Source organism: Poecile atricapillus, chromosome W, assembly GCF_030490865.1.
Source record: "Poecile atricapillus isolate bPoeAtr1 chromosome W, bPoeAtr1.hap1, whole genome shotgun sequence".
Classification (NCBI taxonomy): Eukaryota; Metazoa; Chordata; class Aves; order Passeriformes; family Paridae; genus Poecile; species Poecile atricapillus.
The window spans coordinates 61,536,529-61,564,428 of NC_081288.1; the positions used below are offsets into that span (position 1 = coordinate 61,536,529).

At 35.7% G+C, this 27,900-nt stretch overlaps 1 protein-coding gene across 5 annotated transcripts in view; it reads right to left on the bottom strand.

The window, feature by feature from the left end:
- LOC131592174 (copine-8) overlaps nt 1-27,900 on the bottom strand; it is an 82,582-nt gene that overhangs the window by 27,135 nt on the left and 27,547 nt on the right. For 2 of the 5 annotated variants that reach the window (XM_058863499.1, XM_058863500.1), the window contains exons 6-13: nt 27,294-27,370; nt 21,875-21,938; nt 19,400-19,503; nt 17,513-17,617; nt 14,410-14,451; nt 8,660-8,735; nt 5,970-6,023; nt 2,802-2,863 (exon numbers count right to left, since the gene is read on the bottom strand). In XM_058863499.1, coding sequence (XP_058719482.1) covers nt 2,802-2,863; nt 5,970-6,023; nt 8,660-8,735; nt 14,410-14,451; nt 17,513-17,617; nt 19,400-19,503; nt 21,875-21,938; nt 27,294-27,370 — 584 coding nt within the window. Of the gene's footprint in view, nt 1-2,801; nt 2,864-5,969; nt 6,024-8,659; nt 8,736-14,409; nt 14,452-17,512; nt 17,618-19,399; nt 19,504-21,874; nt 21,939-27,293; nt 27,371-27,900 lie in introns of those variants that run through there. The other 3 variants (XR_009280528.1, XM_058863501.1, XR_009280529.1) reach the window with 3 other exon arrangements.

Genomic DNA, 27,900 nt, shown 5'->3' on the forward strand with positions numbered 1-27,900 from the left:
GAAACACAAGGCAAAGTTTCCAAAATACCTAGCTATGGCAGCCTCCTGTGAACAGCAAATATGCCTCCCATTACAGTGGATAGCGTACTACCCAGATTAAAACAGCTTTCATGAAAGCAGATCTGAATTTCCCTTTTGACCATCAATGATTCAATACAGTTCAGTTAAAAATATTTGTCTAAATCCTTTCGAATCCAAAAAGTGTATGGGTGTTCATTTCTAAAGAGCTGGATGAAGGTAAGGCTTTTAACACGATGCAGGAAAACATTTCTTCCTATCTTCCACTAATCTGGGACAGAAGAGATGACAAGATATTTCAGTTGCAAAAGGATTCAGCTCCTGAATTTTACTGATTTACAAATAACTATCTCCCTACCTTTTCCAATAAGCCAAACAGCCTAGAAACTTCTGCACAGAAATGTGTTTTCTATAAAATCTTGGAGCTTTGTGGCTTCTGGTCTTTCTTCCAGACAAAAAAAAGAGTAGACGCTAAACTAGGTTTGACAGTCATTCCTGTAAGTCCAATTGCATTTCTTTCCAAGACTGTATCCCTTACATTGCTGAATTTATTCATATATTTGGAGGTGTTCTGATAGCAGTATGTTACTAGCTGGGGCTGTATGAAGTGGCAGGAGAAATGTGATTTTGAAATACACACTATTTTTAGCACAATGTACTTACTTTAAATGTGGGAAGGTCAGTGTGGCAAAAATATGATTAACTATCAAGATATAAGGAAAAGCCAGCTATTAAGATGGTACTATTTGATGTAATATTCAGATGCAAAAGAGACATTCTCCTCTTTTCTGCCATACTGCTCTAAATTCCAGTCTTATGGAGTAAAATGGAAGTCTGACTTTATGGACAAACCTCTATTACATTCTCTAAAGTTCTTTATGAAAACAACAGTCATATAGATGATACTGGTAATGGAATATCCCAATTAAACAGATGCAGACTCAAAACATAAATGAAATTAATACTGTAATCAAAATTTGTTAAAGCTGTCAAGATTTCCATGACATCTGCATTAATTCTAAACACCTCAAATGAATTACAATGAAAGTTTTGAACATGAAATATTTTGTAAGCACCCGTTTATGGAAGAGCAAATATGCAATTGTGGGTGTTGCAGAATCATTGCTTTCTACCTCCTGCCTATCGAAATGGAAGAAAAACAGGGAACTTAAACCAAATTTTGGAGGACATGATGGGAAAACAGACTGATTAATGACAGAATCTTCTCTTTCCCCTTCCTTCAAATATTTGTCAACTGGACTTTAACTGATATGTAGCAATATTAAATGAGACAAACAAAGGAAGGAAGAAGCCTAGAAAACTCTGAATCTGAGCCTCCTTGTCATGTTTACATAACTACATATGCTGCAGAAAGACAGGTAAGATTTTATACAAGTACTTCTACAGTTTTCACTAGCATGCATCACTAAAAAAGATTCGATATAAAATGATTAAATAAGTACTAATGCTCATACTTTTAAACATAGAGCATTCTACTGAATTATATTACCTTTTTTGTAAAAAGAGCAGAAAAAAGTTTAAGTGGAATTTATTAATATCCCAAGTCTTCATTGACTTGCAGTTAATAAGATAAATACAAAAAATCAATATGAAAAATACAGTATTATTGTACTCAGAATTTATTCATTTTTTCTGAAGAATGTAGATAATTCGGTTTATTAACTTGTATTGTAACATCTCAGCAAGGAATGTGATTGACCATCCTGAAAAGATGCCCCTACATAATTTTCTTCTCAAATGTAGACATAAATCTCAATTCCTCAGTTCCTTATACCTACTCTTTCTGTATAGATGAATTTTGAATGAATGGGGAATAGGACAGTCATGGAATACTTGTACAACACACTCCATAGGAAACAGCTGCACTAGAGGCAAGACTATTTCTTCATGCATTTGTGTATACACAGACTTCAATCAATAGAAATTTCTGGTAAACGGATGGATGGTAATTTTTAACTTCTGTCAAAGTCCACAACAGGAATGTAGGACTGCCACTGTTGGGACCAAAGGCAAAGCCCTGCATAGCTACTGTCAAAACACAGCACAGACTTCTTTTTCATTTCCACTGAACTCTGGCTGAAGACTTGAAAAAAATCCCCCAAAAACTGAACCTGCCTCTTCACAGGTAATCAATGCTCTAAAAAACATGTACAATGTATACTCAGACTTTATGCCCAAAAAATAAGTGCCTAGGAATGCACAACAAATTTTCATTTACTTTTGGAAAAGTTCTGACAGGGATGTTAAGAGCCAAGAATTTTTCAGATTTAGTCCCATTTCCAAGCATATTCTAGGGTAAGACATTTGACACTTTTGTCTTCTCTTTAGAAAAAATTACAATAAATGAGAAATCAAATGTGTTAAGAATTGTAATTAGTATTGGAAAAATGCCTTTGAAGGGGAAAAGCTCTAAATAAATGCCAATATTAAATACACCAAAGCTCAGTATAATCAGAAGAAATAGCATTTTAATAATTTAATAATATATGAACAATTCCCTTTTGTTTAATCAAATTTCCTCTGGCTGATCAGAGGTCACTCTTTCTCAGTGCTTTAATATCAACTCCAATTCCAATACTTGCTTTGTATAGCAAGTTCAACAGTATAAGCAAAGTTCCATTACTTAACTTTGTTACTATCTGCATGCTTTATGTAGGAAAGTACAGCCCCTAAAATGAGGAAATAATACAGCTCCTTACATATGCTACAGAGAGCCATAAACAAATCGTGAAAACAAGAAAGGTTTGTTGCTAATCACATACCCGCCTTTAATATAGTCAAGGAATGAAACTTCTGTTTCAATTAGGAAGGAAAGCAATGTTACCTGAAAGCAAATAAAAGAGAGTCAGACATGAATTGTGTGTTTCCCAGTTGAACAAGTAGAGACATAAGCACAATGTTTTTCGAGTCTGTCCTTAGGATGTAATTTCCTACGGTATTAAGGGAAAAAAGAAGATTAAAAAAGATATTAAATAATTTCAGTAGGCAGCTCTTGAAAGGGAAGAGACAGATGGAGAAGTCTGTAACTGCCTTCTTTTTTTCTGTTTAAGGAGAAGGTAAGGGACAGAGGATTGTATTCCAAAGCAGGTTACCGCATACATATTTTCTGAGTTCTGTGTACTACACCTATAATTGAATATTACAGGACATATGATAATGCATCTATTCTGTGAGCACTTTAACACTATTTAAAGAACACAATTATTTATGTAATTACTCATCTCACACTAAAGGCGGTATTGAGTTCTAATACAAGCCTAGAATGCAAAAATCTAGTAAAGTACACAGGTATAGGAAACATATAAAAAATTTTAAAGTAGTATGTATATATATATATATATGTACGTATGTATGTATGTGTGTGTGTGTATATATATATACACACACATATATATCTATATATATAAAAATGCAAAGGTAAGAAATTCCAGCATTCCCAGATTTTATCATTCAGAAATGACAAAGATCCAAAACACAGAGTAATCTAAAGGTGTTACTGGCATTTTCAGCAATCAAGTCACAGAGGAATAAACTCAAGCAGTAAAGATCCAGCATTTAAGTTCTTCAAATATTGTGCAATATTTATGAAGCAAAGAATTAAAATTAATTTAATTTTATCTACACAAATTCTCTCATTATGTAAGTGCAGCGGGCAGTCAGTGAAAACTGCTTAAGTAACTACTCAGAGCAAATCCACGAATAAAGATACAAGGAATAAAAAAGGAATGGAAGTCTGTAACAATATTTTGTGTCCTATTACAGCAAAATATAAAAACTGAAAATAATCCTATGTTGTAAACTTAGAATGAGATTACAGGCAGTAATTCTGTCTTCTATCCAACTTCCTTTGTCACAGTTCTGTGTGACTGAGTGATTAGCTAAGATTAAAATCACCAAATTACTCTTCCAGCTGAGAACAGAAGACCGTAACAGTGTTCTATCAGGCTATCAGGAGCATAGCCTTGCAAAACAGACCAACATGTTATTAATTTTCCCACTGGACACAGTAATATTAATGGTTGATCTTTTCTTACAGCTAGTTATCTTGTCCGTAATTATTTTAAGGAAATATTTTCACTGCATCTGATTTTAAAAGTTCAAAAATGGATGGAAACAACTCCTGAAGTGGCTGAATTATTTACTTACATTTAGGCAATGACTACCAATGCTTCAAGCTTTATGCAGTGAATTTTTTATTTCACTCCTAGGCTTTGTTTAAAACTAACCATGTATTCTGAAACACTTCTGTCTGGTATGTAATTTGACTATCTGAATTTAAAATGACCCCTTAAGTAATAATAAATTGAGATGTGCACTGTATGTACATAGACCTTAAATGCAGTAGTGAGACAGCAGTCAATGATTTTTGTCCACTCTCAGTTCTCCAGAATTCTACCTCCTATTAATGAAAATTATGGTCCTGATGCCTGGCTTGAAAATTTAAAAATTTGCGGGAAAAAGAATACCTTGGGTAAATGATGAGGACAAGAAAAACACAACTGCAGGCAAACACATAAAGTGACCATGTGGAGAAGCAGAAGGGAAGCCTGAAGGACTAATAGAAGTAAGGGCAAATAGGGACAGAGATGACTTGATATCAAAAAGAATTTACAAAAGTAACAGAAGAGAAGGAAAAAGAAAAGGTAAAGAAGGAAAAAGAAAATTTATATCAACTGTTTATTGGAAATTTTAATGCAATTGGAAGTAAAGAACAGCAAGACAGTTGATTTTGCCTGCTCAAACATGAGTAAAATATGTTTTTTTCAAATGCAGACAGATACTTGTGAAGGTGTATTAAAATGAAAGTATTTTTAACCAAAATCCACATGAAAATTTAATGTGAAAATACATTTTTTGCCATTAAATATCCTAAGCCAGATTTCATACCTAACATTTTGAGTATACTTTTAGCACTGGTTGAAAACAGACACTTTACCTAAGTTTCTCACTCACTAATTTAATGCAATAGAACTTGATTTTAACATGATAGATTTTAGTAAAAGGAATATGTTAGCAAAGAATAAATTACCTAATGAATTAGATATTGCATGGCAAATTTTAATAGGCAAGATACTTCTGCCAATTTTTCATAATTTAAAGCAAAGGAAGAAAAATATGTGTTTATTTTCTCGCTGATAAACAGACTTAGAAAAGAATGAGAAAATGTCAAAATATTCCTTCAAGGCTACTTTTCAGCATGAAAGTAGCCCTTCTGACTTCAGTGGAACTGTTCATGTGGAAAAAACCCACATGGTGGACATGTTTACAAAAAACATCTGTTATAACTGATTAGGTTTTCCAATATACCAATCCTCTATATTTATCTTCACTTTTTTGTAAATGATGTTCTGAACATCACAGATGCCAGGCCATCAAAGCTGAGCAACTGCTGAAAGGAAATACTTGAATTGCTATCAAATGGTTCATACACATGAGAACAGAATATGGAATGCAAACAAAAAAAGAGAAATTCTCATCCCAAACAATACTAACAGATCTTTCAAAAATAAATCTACAGAAAACCTGTTGGTAAAAAAAATTGTTGACTCTTTTTGATTTAGCCGTGATAAGCATACTAGCATTTAATGATGCTAGCTCAACAGATAAATTTAAAAAGAAAATTTATTTGTAAAAGTGCAGGTCTATTTCAGATAAAAATTAGTAAGTGTTCAGACCAATAGTTTCAATTATTTGACAGAAATTTTGGTAGAGCTTATTTTGAAAACCACTGGTGAATTGAGAGCACACTTGGACAGATTTTATATCAAACTCTTCAAATTAAAAAAATATCTGAAAATAAGTGCTGTGTAAAAGTAAATAGTTTATTGTGGCCTTGACAGAAAGCTCTACTCTAATCCTGTTAAATCACGAGTCAACTACACTCTGTTTGAAGAAAGAAGCATCCAGTAACATAAAATATATTTACTTACTGTTCCAGAATTAACATACTTTTTCTTTTTTCCTTTTTTCTTTGGATTTATTACCTAGAAACAGATACAAATGTTAAAGCAGCATGATCCAATATAAAGGTAAGTGCACGGTATCTTCAATACAGAAAGTACTCTATTTTCAGTGCATTCTAAGTGCATTCAGCATCCTGTTTACTGATGCATCTTGATGCTGGGTGCATGTTGAAAACCAGTGAATTTATCTTTATGGTACTTGCCAGGTGAGCCAGTGCTGGTACTGGTATTTGACAAATAAGGGATGGGGACAACAGAGGTGAGAATGTTCATTAAACCTGAGAGCTCAGGGAAACACTCTGAATTTTCACAAGATTCTGCATTTTTCTGCATTCCTGATCGCAGTGTTTCAGTGTACGGTGTCACTATTTTGTCATCTCACAATGCATCTCTTCACAATCCAGTTAATCAGCTTCCATCTGCTCTTCATAGCACCTGAGAAACATGAGAGTTTTTCTACTCCCAAGTTCTGTACTTGGTGACAGAATCTGGCTGACAGGAAGATCAAATGTCATGAAATAGGTAATTTCATGAAAATGTTGAAGATCACCACCTGACTGGCATACAGGAGTGGAGGGGGAGGGCTCAGTGCACTCCCCATACCCAAGAATCTTCACAGAGCTGGACTACAAAGCATTAAACAGTTTTCTTGAATGTCTGGAACCCACGCATGTAAAATTTCTCACTGTAGCCACCAATACAATTTTTTCCCTTTTGATTACCTACAAAAGGCAAGTCTCATTAATTCTGTTACATACACATGAAAATGTACTCCTGCTTTTCCAGAAATGTACATGGAATTGGAAGCAAAACATTATTTTGTTAATTAGGTCATTCAACTCTCTCCTATTTATCTAGGAAATTCAATGCCTTATGGCTTACTGCCAAGTTATACTGTAAACTATTCATAGATGTTCTGCAAATGATAAGGAATGAAAACATTCCCAATTGAAATCTTAGTCAATTATCTAGTATAAAATATTTGAAGAATTATGCCTGAAAATGGGCTAACTAGTAATACACGTCTTCCAAAGATTTCCGCCCCAACCAAAATGGAATTACATTTAAAGATTCTATTCCTTGCACAACACAGAACACCTGTGAAATGTAAGGCAGGAAGAGATAACTATCATTTGAGGTTTTCCCAAACAGGCTAAACAAGTGACTCAGTCTTTCCCCCCAGTATTCCACACTGATGTTATACAGTAAATATTCTGCAAAGCTTTTACTTCTTTACACGCATGTAAGTCCATTAACACTTAAAAAATCCCAAGTAACTCCTGCCCCTCCATTTAACAGTGTCTGATGAGCAATAGATTAAACCGGTGTAATGGTGGAAATTAAAGAATGCAGTAATTCTTGTTGAAGCAAAATCTTAGCCAGAAAGTGACTGCTGCTGACATTTGCCCAGAGAGGAAGATGAAGGTAACAGGCTGCCTGTCTGCCCTGTGGCAGTTCATTCACTGCTCTCCAGAATTCAGTGGTCAGGCCTGAATTAGCAGCATATTGCTTGCTAGCAGTCATTAAATGCCGAAGAGAAGATTCATTTGAACTTTCTGCTCCAGGTAACTTGACAATTGGCTTCTTAGGAATTGCAAGGAACTGCACTAGAGCTTGGAGTGAAATATCATGGGAAACAAGGCAGCTAATTGGGAGCAAAGATGAATTAAATGACAGATTGTTTCTCTCCTAAAATTCATAGTACTATAATTACTATAGTATTTACATGTGGTTTTTTAGAAATTAAACAACACTTCAGCCTTTGAAAGTTTTACATCCCTGCAGGAACCTAGAAAGCTACATGAATTATAATGAACCTGTTAAAAAAAGCTCAGTTGCAAAGAGATGGTTCTAGCAAGGTTCCTAATCTTTAAATATGGCGCACTCACTCAAACTTCTCTACCTGCCTTAGGTAAATTTGTGAAAGCAAAACAGTTTTTAAAAAGAATTTGCCCAGTATCTTTTGTTCTGATACTGTACAGACTAATCAAGTTGAAGCAGTACCCAAGTATGGAGGATTGCAGTGTGGGGAGACAAACATAAGCTGCTCAAGAAATGTATGCTGTGGCTGGGAGTATGATACTGGCACTAATTTAAGAAACTGAAAAATTGCTTAAGATGTTATGACAGAATATTCCTGGTAGGGTAGGATTCGTGTCAGTGATACAACAGGAGAAATTTTCACTGCACACAGTAATCTGTGTTATGACACTATTCACAGGAAACTACTGCAACTTACTGTAACTCTGGGGCTGATCTTGGATCTAAGTAAGAAAAAAAACATGGCTTTCAGTTATCTTTGTCCTGTTCTGCACAACACCACCTTTGCACATCTTCAAAATAAAAGTACAGCACATAACTGGAGTACCCTCCTTCCCTGCCTTCTTTGTTGCTTACCTAAACCATGATATTTGTTACCATCTATATTAGGAGTATGAAAACACTGAAGTTTAATGGCAGTAGTCTGAGACCAATTAAAGGATACCTTAAGGAATAGCAAAGATCAGCACACCATACAGAAGGAAAAAAAGAGGATTATAGCCACACAGGCTTGTCTTCTCATTAGTGGCAATAACAGCTTTCCATTGTTTTCAGTATTTTTCACTGTTGTTTTCTCATTTATTTCCTGAGAGTGAGTAAATACTCATAATACTTACCTCATAAACATTGAACTGAGATTGCCCTCTCGACAACTCTCTGTAACTTGTTGTGAATTCTCCAATGAAATCATGGCTGTTTGAAAAATAATATTTTAAATCAAATGCATAACATTTAGGAATTTAAACATGTATTTTATCAATTAATGCAAAAGAGACACACAACCAATATGAACTGACGCCCCAAAAAGCAAGTAATGGCAACAGATATAATTTGCTTAAAAATCTTTATTACTCTCTCCATTTTGTGTTCATCCTATTAGTAATGCAAATTTTGAGTTGTAAAGTTTTAACTTAAATATTTTTGATGGCTTTTGCTTAAGTTACCAACAATGAGGACTGTGTTGTAAATCAGTGATTTACCCCAATATAAGTTTACAGAATCTGAAAAAACAGAGTGGGCTACCAAAGATTCTCACCATTTCCTCAGTGGATGACCACTGGCACTACAATCTCTGAACTGTGTATAAGACTATGTAAGAGAAAGGGAGTTTCTGAAAGCATGAAAGGAGCAACTTAAACCAGAAAAGACCAGGCCTCCCAATCTGTGTAAAATAACATTGAACCCTTAAGGGGAAGACACAAAGCTTATTTCAGCTCCTCTGTCTTCCCATCTGGGAAGAGAAAAACAATCCACAGAGGCTACTCAGCTTATGGTATTACTGGAAAGCAGTGGTTATCAAGCTTCTCCTTTCTATATTCTATTCCTGCTCCAAGAACACATTTGGCACTCCTGTGTTGTCATTCATGTTTTAAAAACTGCTTTGTCAATGCGTAACAGGGCTGGCACATTGACAAGGAGCCCATGAGCACAGCAGGGAGCTGTAGTGGGGAAGCACTGCTGAGGAAGGTGCTAGGGTCAGGGAACTGGGGAACAGAAACCACAGCCAGAGCTGCTGGTTTGTATCTCAGGCAGGTACCAGAATGGAAGGACTGCAGGAGTCAGTGTCCCAACTATCAGCTACACAATTCCCAGCAGCCACAAGTTCTGCTCCCACTCTCTGCTCTGCCCAACTGAACCTTCCCTACTGCTGCTCCAGATTTTTCCAGCTGTGCCCTAAGAAGGCATTGTATTTCCTCTATGCTCTGCCTCCACATCGGGTGAGCTATGAAGCTAACTGTTTTACATTCCTTCCAATGGTAAACTACAATAGAAATTCAGTTTTATGACTTTGTGACTTGCAAAACTTGCTTTTAAGAAATTCAGTACACCTCTTGTTAAGCTGTAAATATTAAAAGCAAATTTAAGTAAATCTGAATGTTGCAAGATGAAAAATGAAACAATATGTAGTAACATGAAATTCCTTTCTTGCTTTATTCATAATGAAAGTAAACAAAAAAGAAGCTCAAACATAAACCTCATTTTCTGACATCAGCATGAATTCACAAAGTATGTAAATCAAATAACTAAAAGGTTCAGTCATCATGCTGATACAAAATAAGCAAAATATACTGTAAGAAAACTTGAGAAATACTGTATGTTAAAGATATTCCTCATTACCCAGATTCAGAAGGGACCACCTCAAATGAAACACTTCCCTTTCAGCTGGGAGATCATCAAATTGATTCCAAATCAAAGACTTTGCTTAAGAAATATACTTTGAAGTTATATCTCTGCTTAAACTTTCTCCAGACTGCAGGGCCTATTTAAGCAGGGAACAGAGGAAGCCATCCACAAGGTGTATTTAACCTTGGACAACCATGGCACTGGAGAAAAAGATATATTGCTTAAAATGGAACTTTTCCCTTTTGTAACAATTCAAACCTTTTATTTTCAAATGAAGTTGTATATTCTGATGGCAGAAATTCAAACAATAGCTCAATGACTACATACAAACATGCTGCAGCAAACAGGAAACATGACCCCTTCCAGAGAGGATTGTCTCTGGGGAGCAAAAAAAAATCTGTACTGCTTAAAAGTAATTGCTCCTTTAATTCTAAGAGACACTGGAAAGCCTCCTTTCCCTACGGCTATATACAAACACTGACAAGACCTGAGCTAGAAAGATATGGTTATTCTGATGAATAATGTTAAAAAGGCATGGGCATACACAACCAGTCTCAGAGTCCTTTGCACTTAAAGGAGCACCAAACTGGACCTTTACACCCGGTATTCAGGTGGATGCACATGCCAGCACTAGGCTGCCTCTGAAGGCTGAGTGCCTGCTGGATAAAATATGCCTTTTCCAGATGTGTGAGTCATTAAAATAAAGTATTAATAATTTACATATTATTTAAATTATATAAATAATAATTTATCTATTATAATAGATAATAATAAAATATTCTAATATTAATCATCACACTTTAGCAGATGGATCTCCTCATTAGTCTCTGGACTGAGAATCCAAAGTACTTATTCTCTTTGCCTGCCTAACACCAAATTTTCCTAGACTTACAGACTCATTCATGAGCAGCGTATCAGAACACTGAACCAGAGAGTCTTAGCACACAGAACTATCATTTAAAGCCCATCTCCCTAAGTTTTCAGTTTTTAGCCCTGTATTTTTAAGTGCTGAAAATCACTTCTGAAATTGTATTAACTTTGAATTTTTTTTATTATCTAAAGGGAAAAAAAATAACAGAGGAAAGGTCAGTCATAATCAGAAGCATGTCAACAGGTAAAGAGAAAATGCAAGAATTTAAAAATCTACTATCTGGAGAAGCAAGATGAAGGACAAAAAATAAGGTGGAAGAGTTTAGAATCTGAAATTTAAAATCGCTCCTGCAGTATTCTCAGATGAATGCTTCTGTGGCCCCAGGTTAGCATGACAATATTTACAGCTTTATAACTCAACACCTCCCCCCATTTTTTGTGTAACAGATCGTAAACATCAAGGCTGTGAAATGATTTTTGCAACACATATGCTAAGTGATATTTTTTCTAAAATTAAATTAAAAAGCTTTCAGAGAGAACTAAAAAATCATAGTATTGTTAATGTGAAGTTGTGCAATGTCTTATTTTTTTCTTTCTGTTAGACCTGTCTGCAAGTGCTTCATATATAAGGACATACAATAAAAAAAACCTAAAAATGTGACTCTGTCAAACAACTGGGCTTGTCCCAGGTAACAAAACCAAGTTTTGTGACTTCTTATAGCATCAAATATTTTGGGGTTTGTCACAGCTCTTAGAAGCAATAAAAGGTATCAGAACAAGTTGTTCCCATGTTGACAATTTTTGTGCAAAAACTGGTCTGACACAAAGAGATGTTTAATACATAATCGTGTTAATGTTACCAAGTGCATGTATTACTTTTTGTCAAGAAGTTTTATGTGATACTTGAAAATAAATAAGAGCTATTTGATGATGATAATATGATCATGATATTACATTACAATTACTCTAACAACCTAATGTAGGAACATGAAGGAAGAAGCTGAACACAAAGCACCATGGTGATAATTTTCAAAGCACAGGTAACACAGAATGGGGAAAAGGAAAAAAAAACTTCATAGTCAAGACTCAGGAAGTCAAAATCAAGTCAAGTCATGATTCAGAAATCAAGTGTATGCACCATAATTTTGTCTTCCTGATTGCAGAACAGCCTGTAATATTCAGAATAACTTGCTTTGATATCTAGAGAGCAGGCAATCTTTCAAAGATTGGTCCTGCCCTGTCTGCACATCTCGGGATCAAACAGATTCAGTGTGGTGAGGTGCCTAGTTGGTGTAACAACAGCTTATAAAAACTGTCCATCACAAATGGAAATTAATATAAACTGAGGAACAGTGGAGTTGTACAAAAAATCATTAAACTCTTGAATGGGATTCATTTCAGATATACTTGGCAATGTCAGAGTTAAATTAGGCACTTAGGTTTTGCTGTCATCACTATGTAAGTTTATAGGCACCACCAACTGGCACTTTATTCCAGGTAGGATGGATTCAATCAGACCATTCTCCCCTGTAAGCCACTGAAGTAGCTTAAATGATTAGTTCAATCTACTTTTCTGATTTTTGCATTGTCTACAGTCACATGAGATGAGCGCTGTCTCATCTTTCAGAGGAATTTTGCATATAAGATGTCAGTGCTCAGTATGATCTATACTCAGATAGAAATCAAAAAGAAAAAAAAATCATACCATTAGAATAAAAAGGAAAACATGTAAATGGTCCTTCACTTTTTGTTTTTTAGATATTAATTTTATAGGTATTTAGATTATGATGTCAGCAAACACAGATAGTATTTGAAACTATTTGAGACTGGAGAGGCTAATTGCCTAAAATCTACAGCATGTTCAAGATTTCACTCAGACTTGCAGTTACTTAGCATTATTTGTCAGATTTCTTCCTTTTCTTTCTACTCTTACATATATTGGATAAAGTGATAGCATGAGGGGTTTGATACCTTGATAAAAGATAATCCTTATTTTTTATTAACTTGGCAATACGATTTAACTTTTAACCGCTAGCTTATTTTCAAAAAATGTGGTTTATACATAAATACATAAAATTTTTAAGGATTTGCCAAATCTCATTGAGAAAAGAATGTTAATAGAAATTCTAACTGGGATGCAATGTTTTTTTGCTACTATGGCTTTTAAAATTTAAATACACTTATTTTAATTGCTAGAATATGTAATTTGTCTCTCCAGGGAATATCTGATAATGAAGGATGAATTTACACTGGCAGGTATTCATAGAGGGTAAACGTGAGATAAGAATGCTCAATAATCAACAGGCTTCATGATGGAAAACCAAAAAGACAAAATTACAATCCGAGAAAGCTAAATAGGCTTTTGGATCTTGTCAGCAAGGAAATGAACAGTAGCACAAGATAAATTTGCCTATTATGATTACAAGACATGTTGCCACAGAAGCACAATATCATTATCTATAACACTAGAAGCAAATTGCATTGGTAGTATTAAAGACATTACTGTGGAATAAATAATATGCTTTTAAAAATCAAAATGCAAGAGAATTTTCATATATTTTAAAATCTAAATTAAGATTAATAGGAAATAATTAAGACAAACCAGCTTAAAGATAAATGGAAATAAACATATTAGTGTATTACATTTTAGTTCTAGTACCAAGACTTATGAATACAGTTTCTAATCAAAGTATTAAGATATAAGCTCAAACATTTTTAAAAGAACAAGACATACTAGTCCCTGTGTTGAAACGTAATTCTACCTTGTCAAAATAAAGGCAATTTGAAAGGCTCATTTCTTCAAAGAAAAATGTACAGCCAGTACACTGGGGTTTACAGCTCTTAAGAAAAACAGATATCCCTCCTGAATTTAGCAACAGAAATCCCATGCATATTCCACTGTCCTCTTTCAAGGGGAGTGATACAGAACTCAGGTCTTCCAGCTCCAGAGTTCACAATAATGTTTTGATGAAGACAGACACAGAAATGAACATTAAGACCCAATCTGAAATCAAGGTAATTAATAGGTGGCTTCTACACTGCAATATTTAGGTCACTATGAGCAGCCATTGCAGGGACATGCATTTTATCATGTTTCAGGGATGAATATACACACAGCAGGTTTGAAATAGCCTAATTCATCAGTATTCACCACAACTGCAAAACACAGAGCTGTATCACAGCAGAATTTTTCTCTAGTACGTGTACCTGTAAATACTGACAAATAACTAACTTTCTCTAATATTATGCTAATAATATTTCTAATATTTCTCTATTATATGTTTTAACACTAAAAACATTCATACATTTTGAAAAGTGTATAAACATGCAGGATACGGGATAACCCTTAAGTTAAACAGAAATATTGTCTTACCTCCCATCTCTATCCCAGTCATACACTTCTACTTTAATTGTCCTAAAATGAAAAAAAAAACAAAACAACAACACAACCCCATTAAAATGTGAAGTATGTACCCGGATTGCTTTTAAGATTAATAGCATAGGGGTGAATCAGTTGTGCTAAATCCTAAAAGCAGAATTTTTCAGTCATTTCTCATGGGGCAGCGAATAGCCTGTCAGATAACACAACACATCTTCATAAATCAATAGCTAAATCCAGTGGAAACTAAGGAAACAATTAAACACATTGGAAGTTTAACCAATATATTTTTACTTGCTGATGCTCTGAATTTTCTGTGGTTTTTTGAATAAATGATTCTTTAAACCTTGAAGTATTATCAAAGTTTTTAAGAACTGTTTCCTTATGAGTAAAGTGAACCCTTGAGGGCAGCTCTAACCCTGCTTCAGGGATGACTGGGAAGCAGATAAAAAGGAAAAAGCAGACATTTCCAGAGTAAAGATCAATCATATTCCATATACTTCAAGAGTGGATTTCTTAAAATGCAAATACTACAGAGCATATTATCATCAACATCCTTGATGAAACAGGAAAGATATAAGAGGTTAGAGATAGTATGTAAGCTTATTCATCTCCTTTTACTTCAGAAAGTATATATATGTAAGCAAATTCAGCTGTCGCTAACAGGAATCCTATTTGGCCTAAAATGAACTGAACACAGGACAGAAAAATAACACATCCAGACCTCCTGTATTTTAAGCAACAAGTTAACCTACTTTTATTCTTCAGAACAGTTTCATGTGAAGTCATCAAGGCTGTCTTACTAATAGAGGGGACAAGAATCTAAGCAACTGCATTATAATTTGCTTCCCTGCAAGCTGATCCTCATTCTTCCAATCACATACTGTCAAATATATATTGATTAATTTTCTTTACTAAGAAGGGACTCTTCTGGGATAAAGCTGAGCAACAGCTGATATTATATACAATATAATATCAAGTAATGCACACCTGGATGTTTCTCACATTTTTTATGATATTCCAAAATAGGTAAAGGAGTTGCTTTGTCTGGATGTACCTCTTTTCAACTCAAATTTGAAGACTCCTAACCACACCATTTGTTATATTTTATAGCTCTTGCAAAATTCAGGTTGGATTTAAGTAACCTTACAATGAAAACTGATTAAAATGGAAGTTGTTCTGCCAAACAAAATGAAAAAGAACTCTAAACCTCTTTTATCCCACCAAGTATTTCAACCTTCAAAAGAAACTAATTTCACCTTCAGATGAATTCAGCAAAAAAAATGCATTATCACATTTTTTCCCCTAGATAATCATTATTTTACTGACGTTTGAAAACCTGTTATAACAGACAGAACACACGACTAAGATTTACATAAGGTTTAGTAGGATTTAAGTTTTGAATTGTCTTACAAATCTGTGTTCAAATAGCAAAATCATCTCAGTGAGAAAACTTGGATTATTAAAATAAATTATTAAGAATATCAAGATAAATTCCTGAGAAGGATCTTCAGACAGGTAACTGCAGTAAGAGCAATTCATCCTTGAATAAAGCTCCTCTCTACTGAAATTTATTTCATATTAAAGGATTAATTACAGATCTTGACTTTTATCTATTTTGCATGACATGCAAGATATTAAAAGACCTTTCCAATCTTCACGTACTGAAACTTAACCTTTACCTTAAAGGACACAGTTTAGATGATAGGTTTCCTATTTTAATATTAAAAAAAAAAAAACACCTTTCATTTAAAATAATCAAGGTTAGACATGGCTATCCATGTTTTAAATGAAAAGGTGGACAGAATTCATTCAGAAGCATGCATTAGCTGAAGATTTAGTCTCCACAACACCAGAATAAACATTTACTGTGATATGTTTCTACTAATGACATTATTCCCACCTTTCACATCTATCACAGAACTCAGAGCACCAAAATTTTAACTGTGAAACTATCACTGTCTTAAAGAGACCTTTGGGGACTGTGTTTTTATGCATTATCATGAGGATGTTAGCAAGTTAATCCTAACCTTTAGAAAGAAGGGTTTTCTAATTAAAAAAACCTCAAACCTCTGAAGTTTTTTCTGGGCTATCAGCTGGTTAATTTAAATAAACCTGACCACTAATGACTACTTCTTAATTTGAAACATGATTGTTGTATGCAGGGACTATGAAGTTTCATGGAGCCTTTATTCACTGAACACATTATGCTGAAAGCAGGTCAACAGCAGATACACAATAATAATTTGAGGAGTGCTGTTGCACTTTTAAGTTCCCTTAATTTGGAATGCTGGAGTTATTTCAATATACCCGCACATCTTTTCTAATTATTATAAAAATGATTTTTTAAAAATATGATAAACAGTGTAGAGTCCAGAGACTAGCTTAATGAATACTATTTTGCTTATGCATTATGCACATTAACCCAATTACAAGTAAAAAATTCTGTCTGAATATGCTCATTACAAAATTGATTCATTTTTATTGCATCTAAGTGAAAGAGCAACCAACATGGCCATTTTTAAGAAGTCCAAAAATACCTATTTCCACTGAACTAATTTGTTTGTTATTAGTGGTAAAATGTTGATTAAAAGCACGATAGTATTACCACCTAAAGATAGATCCTTTTGCATGGAACCACTGAAAACTTCAAATCTGAAGATGACTACCTTCTGTGTTTCTCATCTACTGATTTATGTATTTTAAAGGCTTTCCTTTATCAGCATCCTCTGACATTACATTGCCACCCAAGGAAAACACATGATCATTGTTTTTCATTGAAACATTAAAAAATACTTGTGTACGCTTGTCACAGAGACCATGCTTTAAATTAGTCTTTTCTTTTTAATTCACACCATAGAGAGCAAAGAATTTTTTCCAGAAAACACCACTAGCATCTCCTACAGATTTAGCATATTTGCTTTATTTTTCTAAATTCTCTAATGAGATGAACTGTTTTGAGTAGCTATTATCCTTTCAAAATGTTGATTAGATAACACCAGGGCCTGGACTGCATAGAAACAGTTACATACAAAAGAACACACAAGTAAGGGAGTAAAAAATTGTATATGCTAAAAAAGCTTTAGCTACAGCTTACCGGTCATAGTCTCCATTACACAGTGCTCTGACAGAAATCTTGAATGCCTGCCACACTGGATTTAATGTATTTTTTACAACTTCTGTTTTGTGGCAGATTGTAAAACTGTAATTAAAACAAAAAATAAAGATGCATTTTGTATTTATTTTCTTTTCTTTTGTGTCATCAAAGATGGAATTAAAAGAGATGTAATCATTCATACTTACAATGTCCATATAAAATATAAGGTAAGAAAAAAAGAAATATGGTGAAATCAGAAGGAAGGAAAGACTGAAGAGACACACTGGAGAGATATTATAGACTACAGTGCTAAACAACTCTAAATCTAAAATGTTTTTACCCAAAACTTAAACAGCCACTATAACCATTCAGTGGGTATTTCAGGGAAGAGTAGTTTCCATCCCACTTGTTTAAACAAACCTTGTACATACAGGAATTAGTCACAGATCCAGAAAGAAAATGATCTTGTGAGGATCTGACTCTTGCTTAGAGATTAAGAAACTGATCCAAGGGAATGGTGGCTTTCAGATTCTTACTCCCCACTCTGTCCATGATTTTTTAACCAGGGCTGTCTTAGGTAAAACATATATGCCTCTGTGAGATTCCATTATCACCATCACTCATGAGATGTATTAGCACATTCTGCTTTCTCTAAATGATGCAAAATTAAAATACCTCTTTTGAACCCCCATCCTGGGGACTGAATCATTCAAAAGAAAACAAGAGACAAGGTCATTGGTGAAATTATTCCTGAAATTCCTCACCCAGTTGCAACTAAAGCTATCCTTGGAGGGAATGTCCTCCTTGTGCCCCAAATGCCTACACTTTTATCCTGGCTGTGATTCAGAAGACATGCCCAAAACCAAAAAAATTAAAAAAGGAAGCATCCTTTTGCTACAGGTGCAGAAGTACTGCCCCAACATCCTGTTGGATTCAGGAGACCCATAAAGCATCAGTTGCTCAACACTCAGCCCTTAGAAGGAAGAGGGCAAGAGAGGCTGCATGTACCAGCACTCCCAGTAATACCCACAGAAAGTCCACCAGTGACCTTAATGCCACTCACAAAGGAGCTGTAACTCCTCTAGGCTTGCAGTTTTACACAGGCAGTGTTTACTCAGGAAGCTGTCCCTGTAATCTTCCTCCAAGAGAAAAAGAGCAGGTAACAGACACACACCCATACACAGATTTATGTCAACTGTTCCAGTTAAGCTACAGAAAAAAGTAGTATTATACATGTAGCCTTAGGTTTGATGTATGTTAAATGTGAGGACTTTCAGTTTCCAAGAAATTTTAACCTGCCAGTAGAGCCCCACAAAGGCAGAGTGTTGTGTTGACCAGGGCATGTCAAGGCTTAGCAGTGGAACAGAAGAGATTAGTCTACTTTAACAAATCAAAGCATGAATGTAGCAAACAGCCATTCGTAAAAAATATAAAACCTATTTGGGGGATTTTTAAATTCAATTTCCTAGAACTCTGTCAAAAAGACAAAAGATATTTCCTAATTTAAATTTGCAGTATACAATGTTTTTATCTAACACAATTTCTAAGCAAGAACCTATTTTGCAGCTACAATTTCCTTTGATAATTCAATTTAATTGGATACTATATCTTATAAAAAGTAACACTGTTTAGCTATTTTATTACAACTAATTGTCATAGTGCTCTACATTTATGAGACCTGAACCTCTTAGAACCCTAAAGTGCAGTATTTGATCAATTTGTTTCAAGCTTTATTTCTGTACTGCACAACATGACAAACTGAAACCCAACAAACATTATAAAAGAAACACAGCTTAATCTGAAAAAAGTAAAAAAAAAAATAAAAACTCTATTATCTGTAAATAATTGACTAATGATTAGCAGCAAAAATACTCAACAGGTACCCACCTGCCATCTTCATTGCTTCGATGAAATACAAGGAAAGGATCAGATTTCCCAAAGAAGTCTTTCTTGTCTAGCTTGTTTGCACAAAATTGCATTAGAACTGAATCCTGAAATCAGTAATAAAGAAAAATTACATACAGCAAGCAGTCTATGACACTAAAAAAAAAAAATTCATTGAACTATGCTAATAGAAAACAAAATAAATGGGAGTGTCTGTCTTCTGAATGCCCTCTACATATTCACATTTCTGCAATGTCTTCATAGTGCAGTTTGAATGGCTGGAACCAAGAATTTCTTTGTAGGGACACCAGAAAAAGAACAATTTTCTATGCTAAAATGGCTCAGGATTTTTCAAGGATTTCTTTACATCCAAAACTGCATTCTGAAAGAAGTAGATGCACTGACAAGGAAATTATATTAGAGTTAATTTTAGAAACTCAAGTCAGACATGACGCAGTGTCATTCCTTCAGTGACTTAGACCTAGTGTTGTTTGCTCCTAGTGCCTGTCCAGAAAATGGCTGCTGGCTCTTAAGAATCTGGAACTTTCAAGAAAATGAGCCTGAATGGTTCATCCAATCTGACAACAAATAAGGAGAAAAGTTTCTTTGCTGTGATCAGGCAAACTGAAAGTCACAGAGGTCACACTTTGGGCAAAGTCAAGAATGAGAAAAGGATTATAAACGCAAAGATAAACCTGCAGACTCACCAGCTAACTGAGGCAGGGCCTGCTGGAAGACTGTTCCATACACGGATCTGGAAATGCAATAGCAACGAGAGGAGGATGAAAATGTTGGCTCACCACTGAGTGGGACAGGGGAGCAGTTGACAAAGGACATTGGAAGGTCCATGTTTCTCATAGCTTTCTATGTCTTGGTCTTACTGGTAAGATTTGCCTTCAAGACTCTTGGAAACCTGAGACCCAGACCTGAGGAAGTCTGGAACAAGGATAACTTGCACTTGGTAGAGGAGGACCAGGAAAGGTAGCATTTAAAACAGAACAGACATACAGAAGTCCATGGGACTTGCTAGGATGCACCCGAGAGTGCTGATGGAGTTGGCTAATATCACTGTGGAGCCACTTTCAGCTATCTCTATAAAGTTATGATATTCAGGGAAAACTCTCCCATCTTTGAGAGAGGGCAAGAGGATCCAAGCCAGTTTTATCCCAAACCCTTAGATGATAGAGCAAATAATCCTGGAAAACATATGCAAAGACATGAAAAAGAAGAAGGTGGCTAAGACATCAGCAGGGATTTACAAAGGGGAAATTGATGCCTGATCCACTGGAAGCCTTTCCTCACAGAATGAGCAGCTGAGTGGATGAGAGGAGCCTAGTTAATGTCATTTATTCTTAATCTTAGCATGGCCTTAGACACCGTCTCCCATAAATCCTTGTTCACAAACTAATGAATTATAGACTAGACAACTGGACAGTGAGGGACACTGAAAAATGGCTGAATTGCTGGGCTTCAAAGGGTCATATTGAGTGCCACAAAATCCACCTGGGAGCAGTCATAGCAGCGTATCTAAAGCATCAAAAATGGGCCAAGAATGTTGAACATCTTCATCAATGAGCTGGATGACGGACAGAGTAGACCCTCTGCAAATTTGCAAACAATACAAAACTAGAACTAGCAGTTTATACAATAGAAGGTTGTGCTGCCTTTCAGAGATACCTCATATAGGCTGGAAAAACTAGCCAATATATGAAACTCATGGGGTTCAACAGAGTGAAAGGACAGGTACTGCACTTGGAAAGGAATAACCCTATGCATCAGCACAGGCTGCAGGCCAAACAGCTGGAAAGCAGCTTGGCAGAAGAGGACTGAAGGGGCTTGGTGAACACCAAGTTGATGAATGTGCCCTTGGCAGGAAAAGCCAACAGCCTGCTGGGCTACATTAGGAAGAGTGCTAGCAGAAAGTTGAAATAAGTGACTCAGCTCTGCTGAAGGCCGCTCCTGAAGTACTGCTCATTCCTGGAGCACTGTTCTAGGCTCCCCAAGGAAGACACAAACATGCTGAAGCAATTCCACAAAAAGCAATGCTAAAATGATTAAGGGATTGGACCATCTATCATCTGAGGAGAGGCAGAGAAAGCTGAAATTTTTTAGCCTGGGGAACAGAAGGTTTATCAATTTGTCTAAGTACATGACACATAAATAGCCTACGGTTGGTGGCATCCAGTGGAAGAAAAGGTGGCAATATGTACATACCTGAAATATGAGAAATTCCACTTAAATATAAGGAAAATTTTTACTCTAAGTGTGCTGAAAAGTAACTCTGTAACAGAGTGAGTGTGTAGATTGCTTGGACTCAAAACCCAACTGCAAAGAGCCCTCAGTAACCTGCCCTAAGAAGGCCAGGAGTATTGGACTATCATCCAAGGTTTTTTCCAACCTCAGCAACTCAGTGATTCCAAAATAATGAGTTTTGGAATAATTTTCTTTTTATTTATGAAAAGCAATGAGCACACTTACTCTGCAACACCCTAGTTCCTCTGCTGTTACTATGACCGTTCCACACTTCTTCCCAGGAATTCCTCTGCAAGAAAACACAACCACATCACCTTAATTCCTTAATATCATGTATGAAAGTTACAAATGACACAGAGAGCACATGGTAAGTTTTCAAGTCACAAAGATGATAGAATGTAATTCAGTTTCCCTTTTCTGCCACTTGACCTGTGTAAAAAAGTTGATTTACCTTAAGTAAATTGGTAATGAGTTGCATATTTATTATAACTAGAAAGAAACACATCAGTTTTAATATTAAAGAAAACAGCATTAAAAGTTTAAATAGGTTGAAACAGTAACAGAATTCTACTGTCCAGCCTCCCATTGATGTTTCCTTTAGAGATGACTCCAGGACTGATTTGTGAAAAACATCCTGTTTCAAGCTTTACTTAAACAAAATATCTAAAATATAATTAAAAGTAAACACCAGCATTATTTTACAGCATTTATTCTGAAATGTCTACTGAAGAAGACACATAATTATTTCACCATCATATCTGATACAGGAGTTGCAAAATAAATTACTATTCACCCAGGCAGCAATTTAAAACATATGCTGCACACCAGAAAGCCCAAAACAGCTCCTCAGCATAAAAAACAGCAGAGAAACAGAAAACTCACACATAATCTGATAGCATTCAGTGCCAGCAGCCTTTTGGAGGGGAAAACACTCAACACAGAAGGCCATGGGCCTTATAAAAGGAGGACAATATTAACATGATGGTTGATAAAAAGAGGTGAAATACTTCATCAAGATTAGCACAAAATTTCTTTACAGAACAAAAAGTTCTCATTATTCAGGAACTAAAAACTCTACCAAGAGACTTGTGCAGCTTTTGATACTATTAAGTACAAACTTTGTATGCTTAAATCTACATGCATGAAAATAGTACTGGACCATTTGCAGACACCAAAGAGTTTGTTCTCTTATAAATTCTCTTACAAATCATTCATTAAGAAAAAAATCCTTAAATGTAAAGTAAGCACCCTGACAAAAACTTCAGTGGTCACAGATCAGGCAAATGGAACAAACTTTAACTAGTAATTATGCCTTGTAAGAAAATAATAAAATAATTTCAAACTGGTTGAAATTTCAAAATGAAGTACAAAAAAAAATCATTACTTAGTGATTCATCATTACAGACCAGTCTATCCAATTGCCAGAGAAATATTGACTAATACTATGTTGAAGACAAGCATGTAAGAGTTCCACCTGTTTAAATCCAGAATGCAGTGCCATTGCCCATCTTCCATAGCTCTAAGGGATAGCTGGTAGTGAGCAACCCTGGAACTGGCTCTATCGCACTGAAATTACAACAGAAAATTTATGTTCAGGCAACTAGTTTCTGAGGGTTTCTCTGGAAAGAGTTACAGATCAGGATTTTCGGGGTACTAATTAGTGATAGATAGATAGATAGATAGATAGATAGATAGATAGATAGATAGATAGATAGATAGATAGATAGACAGATAGATATTATCTGTAATCTGTATAGCATAACTGCAGTCAACTCCACCATTCAGGGCTAGTTATCTGAAACGCAGATATAGAACATGTGCCAGTCTAAGTGTGAACAGGGTGCAAATTGAATAAAGGGAAACAAAATGTGAAAATCTACATTTCAGTGGGTACTACTGGACTTGAGAGTCCAGAACCTCTAAGTTTCTCTACAATGATCACCTCTTTTTGCACAGTATTTGAAAGAGCAGGTAATTTCACTGTTAGAGGAACAGAAGAGACAACCATTATCAAATGAAAGGTTTTCAACAATACCTGCATGTCTAGATAAGATACAGTCCTGAGAAGTAATTATTGTCTCCTTAGAACAAATTATTCCACAATTGAGACACCACATCTGCTGCACCAAGAGAAGTTTAAAAGGACACTCTGAAGAGTACTTGTGCTTTAACAAGGACTGAAAGGAGTCTGTGTAAAAGATGACAATTTATGTGGAAATTCAAACCTGAGAGGTGAAAAAGAGCCTCCACTTTTGCAAGCTGGAATTGCAATGAGGCAGTGGATGGAACATTTTTCAGGTCATTCAAAATTTTACAGTCTTATCCCAGAATTTGCAGAGCCTAGCCCTCTGATAGTCACATCCACAGATAAAAGGACAAGACAAATATGTATAGGAAGTCAGTTCAGGTGTTTTTCTATCAGTTATGTTCACAGCAAGATGACAGAAGGAAGAACTTCACATAATAGGCCAGTTGGCTCAAGTACAGCCTCATCAGCAGGCAACATTCAGATGTGAATAACTAGCACAGAACACTCATTATGCTTTGCAATAGCCCTATCTCCTAATCAAAGGGAATTCCTACAGGAATGCACTTAGCAGATCCTGAAAAAAGCCACTGCTCACTTATAAATGTGGCTAGCATCTTCTCTCTAGGAAGACAGAACATGCAAAGATCTAATTCTGGATAATGTCTGAGCAGGTGACATTTTTGTGAGAGAAAAATGAAACCACACAGTTTCTGGAAGTAGATGAATCTGCACATTATCCTTTCATGGCAATACAGCTGGAACATGGGAGGCCAGTCAGAGTAAATCTTACATAGGCAGCCTGTTTTTAGAAGACAATTAATCTAGTAACCCAACAGGTAAAGAGAACAAACATTACTATTAAAATGTCACATTATCCATTTCATTTTCTTTGAATTACTACAATTATTTTCCAATAGAAATTATCCAAAGGAGATGTCCACATATGTACCAGACCAGTCTGTAAAATAAAGTACAACACTAAAGTATGTCCTTGAACAAAAAATGCTCACTGTCAGAAGTGCAACAGGTACCACACTACAGTACTGGGAGCAAGACTCTCCTGTAACAGACTGCATAAAATTCCAAGTCTTTAATGGCATCAGAAACAGAGAGGGAGGTTCAGGGGATAATCTCACAACTGCCAAGAAGAAATACTATCAGGTTCATGCCTCAGAGCTGTAATCCACTGGTGCTTGTAATACCAGTGAAATTGCATGGCATGCATGCCACGTAGGCAAAGAAAAATGTGAATTGTGAACTTCTGTACTTGGCACGAAGAACTGCAAGGTGTGTTTCAGCCTTTCTGCTTGACCACAGCAATGGTGACCCTCTAGGCTTGAGACCTTTGACTTTCAGGAAGGACAAGACTACCCCTTCATTGTAGACTTCCTAAGGGAACTTTCCCTCATGATACACAATCAGACTTGAAGCTGGACAGCTCACAGCAGCCATGGAGTCCTGAATTGTGTAAGACTTTTGTAAATGCTTAAAATAGACAGAGCTGAAGAATAAGCTTCAAGTCTTTCTAATTTTAATTTTGAAAGAACATCAGAGCTTACTTGAATGTCAATCAGAGAATGGAATTCAAGCTTCTCAAACTGCTTAAGTATAAAAAGTGCTGCTTCTGTAGGGTAGCTGATTGGGACTAAAATGGCACCAAGCATTCTCTAATTTGTACATACATTGGCAGAGAACTGAAGAGGGAAAATGTTAATGAACTTCAGAAATATGGCGAAAATATAAAGCTCTCATAACTCATAGATCATAAAGAGCATTCATGCTATGAGAACACAGACCTGACGTCATAAAGAGAACAGTAAATTCAAAGCAGTAAATAGCCTTAAGAAGACATGCAATACTGTCTATTTAATTCTCATTGTTTGAATATTTAAAGACATTAAACACATTTCTATAAGCAAACAAACCTGAAATGCAATGCAATGGTTTAATGAATAACAGAAATGTCTCCTAGACACCAAGATATCCAGACTTCAGAGAGTCCAGAATGGACAATCACTCCAGTACAGTTGTCAAATCACAGGACTGTCAAAAGTACCAGTGATGAAATAAAACAGGGACACTATGAATGACTGATACAAAGTCAAACACTTCCTCATTAACCTGTGCGTACCCACATGTTGGGTCCACTTAGTAACTACCACACAAGAGAATATCAGAACCCAGACCTGAGAAATGCTTGTTTACCCAAGAGAAAATATATTACACAGGCCAACACAACTACGAGGACCTTTTTTCCACAGAATCTTCAGAGATTTTTTTTCCATTTCTCATAGAGAATTTCAAACTTTAAACTTCATCTGTTACTCATTTCAGACTTCATTTAACCTGTACCAAATTTTAACTGCTGAATGGATGCCTTTTAATCTACATGTTCAAAAGGAATTTTCTCAGGGAAAAAAAGTGTACATTCAGTGAGCCGAATAATTTACTAATTGAGGACAGAAACAAATCTGAAGACCATCAAAAATCAGGTAAGATCTTACTAAATGTGTCTTCAAAGTCAACCCTTTCTCTGACCAAGTAGAGGTTGTCAACCACAGGCTTCCAGTATAATCAACTGGCAATCAGCCAACCCAGTTGGGCTGGAGTTGTGACAGTGCAATACACTGCTAGCATAAGCTAGGCCTGGACAGTGAAAAGTCAGTGAGCTGTTGTTTTAGTAGAAGTAAAACAGGGCCAACCTCCTGTCCCAACTGACAAGACAGGATTTCTGTGCTCAAACTGTGCAGCCATCAGGAACTAAAACATGTCCAGAACAAGCAGTGACTGCGTGTTGCCATCCCACAGTACTGGGACTCTGGTTCTCTGGGACAGCCCTGGAGCTGGGCAGGGATTGTTTCCTCAATTGTGTTACTGGAATGCCCCTGCCTGTGCCTTGTACCTCTGTGATTCTTTGGGTTTCCATAAGCTGATGACTCTCCTGGGATGGGTCTGAAAGGAGCCAGGGCAAGGTATTCAGGCTCCCCCACCTACCATTGGGACAATTCTCGTTTGTTTGCACACAACCTTTTTAATCACATAACCTAACACAACTTTTCTATTATGACACTTACTGTACTGGTCCTCAAGGTTATTTCCTAGACATGTTTTTAAAAGTTTAATATCTAGAATGAGATTAAGGGGAGAATCACAAAATACTGTTGTCTAAAACCACAACATTTCCTGATACTAATGATTTTGAGTGACTGTATTAGGAATCTGATAATATGGTCATCTGATTCTTCACTGTTTCTTTGTCAAGGATTTTTTTTGCAGGAACTCAAATGCTTGAACAAAAGGTAACACAATTTTTATGATGTGCTAATTTTCAAACAATAAACATTTTTTAGATTACTACACAAGCTATTTCTAATGGAAAATATAACAAGGTTGACAAAATCTTTGGATTAGTCAATTCCTTTGCTAATTGTCCAAAATGAAACCTAAATTATCATAGCTTATATAAAGAAAGACTTCTATTGCATGTAACTATCTACCCTCTCTTAAAAGCCGTATCTGTCAATTCTGTAGATCGCGATACCTTACAGCAAAAAAGCTCCACAACTCCTGCCTCATGCAGCAGTATGCATTCATCCAGCATCCCAGAATACTTACACAATTGATTTTTCCAGTCTGCTCCCCTGTGATCCCACTATTTCTCCCAGTGTACAAAACATCTGTCCCAAAAAATCCTGAAAAGCAACAACATAAGAACTCAGAATTCATATTTCACACAATGAAATTTGGTTTCCCATTTATCTGAGCTGTTCCCTATTGAAGAACAGGTTCTGCTGAACACCACATCTTAGAAATAACTATGCAATAATGAATCATAAACAGACACACTACCACCTATTTGACATAACAGTAGGTTACATTTACAGATGTAATTCTAAGGCACTACACAGTCACTACAGGGAGCATGTAATTGGAGATAAATGGCTAAAAGTCTCATCTTTTCACTGTGAAGCACACACACAGCATTCCTTCTACTACTCTCTTAGTTTGCTCCAGGTTCTCAAAGGTTCTCTTATCACAGCCTTCCTGTATTTATCTTTCAAAAACATCACTGAGAAACCTCTGAATTCTACCCTTCTTCTCTAAATTTTAAAGTTACTACTTCATCCCTCCCACTTCAAGACAACATGAGTATAAAATGTTTCTTCTAACATTGAGACATAATCAAAACTTCAATTTTAGGACCCAGAAAAGTATCAGCAAA